Source organism: Trachurus japonicus, chromosome 9 (assembly GCF_045865225.1).
Source record: "Trachurus japonicus isolate A0001 chromosome 9, Traja_1.0".
NCBI lineage: Eukaryota > Metazoa > Chordata > Actinopteri > Carangiformes > Carangidae > Trachurus > Trachurus japonicus.
In genome coordinates, this window is record NC_140915.1 from 6,345,760 (window position 1) to 6,353,712 (window position 7,953).

General features: G+C 39.0%; 1 protein-coding gene across 1 annotated transcript in view; it reads left to right on the forward strand.

Moving 5' to 3' along the window:
- snx2 (sorting nexin 2) overlaps positions 1 to 7,953 on the forward strand; it is a 38,907-nt gene that overhangs the window by 23,259 nt on the left and 7,695 nt on the right. The window contains exons 10-12 of the mRNA XM_085785794.1: positions 263 to 356; positions 903 to 1,108; positions 3,174 to 3,317. Coding sequence (XP_085641920.1) covers positions 263 to 356; positions 903 to 1,108; positions 3,174 to 3,317 — 444 coding nt within the window. The remainder of the gene's footprint in view (positions 1 to 262; positions 357 to 902; positions 1,109 to 3,173; positions 3,318 to 7,953) is intronic.

The following is a 7,953-nucleotide window of genomic DNA, read 5'->3' on the forward strand; positions in this document are numbered from 1 at the left end:
TTTTTATTTTTATTTTTTCATACGTTGATGTATTTTTCAAAATTCAAGATCAAAACTTGAAATTACAGTTTCATATTTTACTTTTCCAAGCACAAAACATTTGACCCCAATTTGGCTCCATATGAGTGGAGGGAGAGAGAGGATAAAAGAGAGAAGAGATGGAGAAATAAAGAACTTCTTAACTTAAAGTTATTATTTTTGGTCGTCTTCATTTTTACAGTGTTATTATTAATAAATAAATGAATGAATGTTTGTGTTTCAGTGGTTTGAGGAGAAGCAGCAACATTTTGAGAACTTGGACGTTCAGCTGAGGAAACTTCACGGCAGCGTCGAGTCTCTGGTCTGTCACAGAAAAGGTACGAAGCTGCTTCCTCTTCATCATCTTCTCCTATGGTCCAAACTAGGGATGTCACAATTACTTGTTTTCACAATTAAACAATTAATGATTTGAATATTTAAACACTTCCCCTGGAGGATTAATAATTGGTTATGTATTAACAGTAGCTATTTCAAATATTTAGTGTAAATAATTATTAATGTAATTATATTTTGACTGTATTTGATTTTACACATTCATATGTTGTGAAATTAATTAATGCATAATAATCGTGATAATTGCAATACCGTGATTATTTCTCTGACAATAATCGTACAAAGAAAATCTATAATCGTGACATCCCTAGTCCAAACCCTGCTGGACGCCACCGGCCTCATTAAGCCCCGCCCCCTCCCGCCTTTTTAACTTCCCTTTAGTCCTTTTAAACTTTTTAGGTTTTAGTATCGTAATTTATTTATTGTCTCTTTTTATTTATTATGCATATTGTGGAGCGTCCACCAAGCTTCTCACCTGTACATCTATGTGACAATAAACTTCTAAACCCCCCCCCCCCCCGCCTCTGCAGAGCTGTCCGTCAACACGGCGCAGTTCGCCAAGTCGGCGGCCATGTTGGGGAACAGCGAGGACCACACGGCTCTGTCGCGCGCGCTGTCGCAGCTGGCCGAGGTGGAGGAGAAGATGGACCAGCTGCACCAGGACCAGGCCCACGCCGACTTCTACCTCTTCTCCGAGCTGCTGGGCGACTACGTCCGCCTCATCACCGCCGTCAAGGTAACCGCAGCGCCGGATCCACCACTTACTGGGGTCCGGGTCCAGGTCCAGGACCAGTTTCAGGTCTTAGTTGCTTTTACTTGCCCCTTGGGGATGAATAAAGTGGTTGATTGATTGATTAATTGAGGTCCAGATTCAGGTCCAGGTCTTAGTCAAGTCCAGGTCCGTGTTTCAATTGCTTTTACTTGCCCCTTGGGGATGAATAAAGTGGTTGGTTGAGGTCCAGGTCCTGCACGGGTCCAATTTTGGAAACCCGCGCCCGTAGGTTTTTAAGCCCGTGTCCCGACCCGTCACCCGTGATTATTTCTGACTTCAACCTGGATCCGACCCACTCGTCAATATTAAGACCCGCTGCCCGTGAGATCGCCGTCATCACCGGCAATAACGAGGGTATAGCCGTACTCATTAGCAAAAAAAAATGATAGCGACGTAATTCTTTTTTTTAATGAAAGCAGGACACTTCAGCCTTTACATTGATCCCATCGGTGTGTTTATAGCTTTTACCCAGAAGCCGAGCAGTCAAGCCATGATGACAGGCTAAAGGCTAAAATCCAACGGAAAGCTGTGAGCGGTCACACGAGCGGCCAAAGATCGTTTATTTACATCAAGATGCTGCTCCGTTGTTGCAAGAAATCTCCCGAATCATTAAAAAAAAAAAAATTGCTACGCTGGTTCGTGCAGCTTCGCCTGAGTTTTTCTCTGTAGGCCTACACACATTCACCCGCGTACCCACCCGCGTTCATTTGAGTTCCGCCCGTGCCCGACCCGTGAATTTACACAAGACAGCTTATCCACCCGTTGAACACCGTTTTTGCGGGGTACCCGTTGGATACCCGCGGGGATCCGACCCGATGCAGGACTCTGGTCCAGGTCCAGGTCCAGGTCTTAGTCAGGTCCAGGTCCAGGAGGAGGAGGAGCTAAATCAGACTGATGATGCTTATTAAATGTCTTGATGATGTCACTTCCTGTCTGAGCAGCTGGACACTGAACAGCTGGGACCAGGTCGGACCAGGTCAGGAAGAGAGAGAAGAGTTCATCAGTTATTCTGTTCATCCATTAATCGTTTTGGATCAAAGCTAAAAAAAAAAGTTCAGTTTGTTGAAGGAGATTATTTTTTATTAAAGCAGAAGTAAGCGATCCGGTCGTTTTGGCTAATGCTGCGTTCCAGGCAGGCTTTTGAAACCGTAAATTACAGCTTCAAGTCACAACTTACGACTTTGTAGCGTTCCAGGCAACCCACTCGTGTTTTTCCGACCTGTTTTACCTGTGAAAGTCACTATAACGGCCACTCGTAACTTCTGACCCGTGAACTCGTACCAGATCGAACTGGTACGACTTCACAGGTCGGAAAAACACGAGTTACGAGTTGCCTTGAACGCACCATAACAGTCCTCGTCCCTACGTCACCACATTCACCCGTGAGACCTGTGAGACCCGAGAGACCCGTGTTTCGGTCCAAACACTCTATGTAAGTGATTGCTGTCGGAAGATATAACTATTTAAGACTTACATTAACACAAATATATCACTTACTTCTGCTTTAATCAAAAGAAAACTGAGTCTCAGAGTTTTGACGACTTCGGCTCCAGGAAATTAACATTTTCTCTCTTTTTCCATGACGATTAATTGATTTAATCAGAACAATAAATGATGATGAAGCTCGTTAGCAGCAGCTGTAGATTAGAGCCCAGTAGGAACCACAGTAGAAGAGAAAAGTAAAGTGTGTTTTACTGAAGCTCGGATGGGTTAACATCTGTTTTTATTTCTTCTTCTTCTCATTATTATTATTATGACAAATTATTATTATTACAGTATTATCAGGACAAATAAATTCTCCCCGGGGGAATAAATAAAATATCTGTCTAATTATGGAGCTACAGTATCTTCACACTGACATGAACAAAACTAGGTTCAATTTACATTTTACAATTTTTGTTCCGTACTTTAAATGCATCATCCGGCTATTATCAAAACAGATATTGATGATAAATGCTGTGTGTATATTAACAGTGTGTGTGTGTGTGTGTGTGTGTGTGTGTGTGTGTGTGTGTGTGCGCGTGTGCAGGGTGTGTTTGACCACCGGATGAAGACGTGGCAGAAGTGGCAGGACAGTCAGATGCTGCTGCAGAAGAAACGAGAAGCTGAAGCCAAACTCCAGTTCACCAACAAACCAGACAAACTGCAGCAGGCCAAGGACGAGATCAAAGAGGTGATCCATACCATCATCATCATTATCATTATTATTAATATTATTATTATTAATATTATTATTATTCTGAGCAGTGGTAAAGGTTTTAATGTAACGTTCAAAGAACACGTGAGATTTAAAGTTTAAATCAACAGCGAGAGACACATTTTTATTTATTTATTTTACAGTTTTATTCCACAGAAACTTCACGTCACTGTAAAAATATTAATGTTAATATTAATTATGAATAAACACAGATTTGTGATTTTATCCCAGGATATGTTGATATATTGATAATTACTGATCAGGCTACAGGTTTAATATCATTAATAATAATAATGATGATAATAGTAGTAGTAGTTAGGGATGTCACGATTATACATTTTCTTGGTCTGATTATTGTCAGAGAAATAATCACGGTACTACGATTTTTATGCACTCATTAATTTCACAACACTATGAATGTGTAAAATCAAATATATAATTACATTACTCATTGTTTACACAAAATATTTCAAGTATCTATTAATATATGGCCAAGTATTAATCCCCCAGGGGAAATGTTTGAAATATTCAGGTCATAAATTGTCATCTATACCAATTGTTTATAATTTTTTGTTTTGTTTTTATTAAATTACAAATGACACGCTAGCATTTAAATTCAATGTTACGTTAGGTAAATGGACCAGTATCTGTGAATTTACCTTTTTTTTTGGTACATAATCTTTTTTGGGAAGTAACGGTATTTAGGGATCTTTACAATTAATTAATTAATTGTGGCGTTTAATGCCACGATTAATTGTGAAAACAAGCAATCGTGACATCCCTAGTAGTAGTTTAGTAGACGTTTACCTCCCTTACAGTTTTATTCCACAGAAACTTCACGTCACTGTAAAAATATTAATGTTAACATTAATTATTAAAAAAACACATTTTGTGACGTCACAGTTTTTAAATAATCACCTGCCGTAAAATTTGCGATTTTATCCCAGGAAATGTTGATATATTGATAATTACTGATCAGGCTTCAGGTTTAATATTAATAATATTAATAATAATAATGATAATAGTAGTAGTAGTTAGGGATATCAATACCAATTGTTTATCGTTTTTTGTTTTGTTTTTTATTACAAAATAATAATTTATTAGGCTATACATAATTACAAATGACACGCTAACATTTAAATTCAATGTTACGTTAGATAAATGGACCAGTATCTGTGCATTTACCTTTTCTTTTTGGTACATCATCTTTTTTGGGAAGTGATGGTATTTAGGAATCTTTACAATTAATTAATTGTGGCGTTTAATACTGCAATTAATTGTGAAAACAAGTAATCGTGACATCCCTAGTAGTAGTTTAGTAGACGTTCACCTCCCTTACAGTTTTATTCCACAGAAACTTCACATCACTGTAAAAATATTAATGTTAACATTAATTATAAAAAAAAAACACATTTTGTGACGTCACAGTTTTTAAATCATCACCTGCCGTAAGATTTGCGATTTTATCCCAGGAAATGTTGATATATTGATAATTACTGATCAGGCTTCAGGTTTAATATTAATAATATTAATAATAATAATGATAATAGTAGTAGTAGTTAGGGATATCAATACCAATTGTTTATCGTTTTTTGTTTTGTTTTTTATTACAAAATAATAATTTATTAGGCTACACATAATTACAAATGACACGCTAACATTTAAATTCAATGTTACGTTAGATAAATGGACCAGTATCTGTGCATTTACCTTTTCTTTTTGGTACATCATCTTTTTTGGGAAGTGATGGTATTTAGGAATCTTTACAATTCATTAATTGTGGCGTTTAATACCGCAATTAATTGTGAAAACAAGTAATCGTGACATCCCTACCTTACAGTTTTATTCCACAGAAACTTCACATCACTGTAAAAATATTAATGTTAACACTAATTATAAAAAAAACACATGATTTTATCCCAGGAGATGTTGATATATTGATAATTACTGATCAGGCTACAGCTTTAATATTGATAATAACAGTGATAATGATAATAATAGTAGTAGTTTAGACGTTTACCTCCCTCCATCTCTCTTTCTCTCTCTCTCTCCGTGTCTGGTGCGTCCAGACAGATAAAACAAACGCACCTTCACCGTTCAGTCATGTGAAAACTGAACGTTGTTGTTTTTTTTCTCTCTCTCGACTTCACACGGACGACAAACGAGAGCGAGAAGAGGGAGAAGAAGAAGAGGAGAAAAGTACTTTATTAGAGCGTCACCACACAAATTCATCCTCCATCTGTCAGACACACACACACACACACACACACACACACACACACGGTCGGTGGTCTGTGTATCAGAGCAGAGGAGCTGCAGGATGTGAGGGTTTGAGAGGCGAGCGGGGGGGAGTCGAGGGGGAGTCGAGGGGGGAGGAGTGGTGAGGCTGTCAGGAGCTTCAGACGAGGACAGATCGCAGTAGAGTTACAACCAACATTTATTCGGGGCAGACGAGAGTTTGTCTGCCTGTCAGGACTCGGGTTTTGGTTCTGGTGTTGACGACGGCCGACAGGAAACGAACAGAGAGGAGAGGAGAGGAGAGGAGAGGAGAGGAGAGGAAGGAAAGAGAGAAAAGAGTTTTTCACTTCACGTTGCTGCCGCTGCTGCAGATTTAAGATCAACCGACGTCAGAGAGAAAAAAGCAAAAAAGCTGCTCAGGCTGCGAGGCGTTCGCTGTCCACAGCCTGAGGAGGAAACCGGAGCTCTTCTTCTCTTCTCCTGCTGTTTGTTTGTTTGTGTTTGAGTTTTATTCTGAAAGTGTATTGTTGCTGTCTGGACGAAGGAAACTGAGACATTTAGAAACAAACATCTACCTTTATACTCTATGGAGCTTTAACACTAACGTCTACCTTTATTTTGAAGGAGCTTTAACACAAACATGTACCTTTATTTTGAAGGAGCTTTAATACAAACATGTACCTTTATTTTGAAGGAGCTTTAATACAAACGTCTACCTTTATTCTGAAGGAGCTTTAATACAAACGTCTGCCTTTATTCTGAAGGAGCTTCAATACAAACGTCTGCCTTTATTCTGAAGGAGCTTTAATACAAACGTCTGCCTTTATTCTGAAGGAGCTTCAATACAAACGTCTACCTTTATTCTGAAGGAGCTTTAATACAAACGTCTGCCTTTATTCTGAAGGAGCTTTAATACAAACGTCTGCCTTTATTCTGAAGGAGCTTCAATACAAACGTCTACCTTTATTCTGAAGGAGCTTTAATACAAACGTCTACCTTTATTCTGAAGGAGCTTTAATACAAACGTCTACCTTTATTCTGAAGGAGCTTTAACACAAACTGTCTCTGTCAGTTCAGTGAATCAATATGTGTGGTGCATTCAGGGTCACGTCATAATATGGAGATCAGACACATGCAGCTCCTCTCCACTCTGTGGTGCGTTCAGGGTCTCTGCTGCTCAGAGCGCTGCACCACAGCGCCCCCCGTGGGCACCGAGCACAAACAGCAGCCAGAGACTGAGAGGTTGTTGGTGTCTGGTTCACACATATGTCATTAAACAGTCAATTCATCAAAACATGCAGCTTTTTCTGGACATTATCGGAACTATTTAACTTTTCATACTATTTATACTTTTTAAAATATTCAAATAGTTCAGATTTTTTTGTTCCATAGGAAATACATTGGAACAGATTTCAAACTCTGAAACTACTGGTCCTACTTTGAACCTCATTTGCTTCCACATACTTTCACCCACAGACTTCATTAAACTCCTGATCTGTAGACAAACTAATGTATTCACCTTGTAACTAACTTTTTCATAGCTTGTACCATTATTGAGATAAACCCTTTAAAAGCACATGAGGATTTCTGACAAATTTCACACTTTTCAATGAGTGTGTATGGCACAGTTTGTAGCCACACTTGTCTTCTGGCCAACGATCTGGTCAAAAACGCAAAGAGACTTAGAGACTAATTTAAAATATTTTTTTAATGCAGCCTGGGTGCTCTCTCTCTGCCATTAACCCCAATACAATTTTTTTCACAGCAGAGTAGAAGGAGCTCAACTTTGTAATTCACTGGAATGGGCATTATACTTTGTTTGAATTCACTACAAAATAGTCACAAGTAGGGCTGTTTTCGACTAAGGATTTTCATAGTCGAATCTGATTCGTCAGATTTTGCCGTAGTCGACTGATCGTCGAACCTTTTTTTTTTTTTTTTTTTTTTTTTTTAGATAGCAGCAAATTTGCGACTTTTTCCCGTTTCAAACAAAAGAGCTAAAACACCCAAAAAATATGGTAGGTGTAAAACAAATACCTTTATTTATTTTCCACACTTTGGATGATTTTTAATAGCCATTGTGAGCCAGGGTATGCGTTTATGTTACGTTGCTCTGGACACGCTTTTGCTCGGACTGTGAGTGGCAAATCAAACATCCCTCAACGTGATGAAGGATAGCGGTGGTCGTGGACACAGAGAAACCAGGTAAAACATGTAGTATCAAAACAAACGGAGGTCAGAAGGACTCGACAATCCGTACATTACGTTAATCAATCCTGTAACACACACAGTGTGACCGCGGCACCGGCAGAGAGACAGACAGGCTGCAGAGGGACGAGATTACAGCTGTGACTCCCGACACTGATGGTGCGTT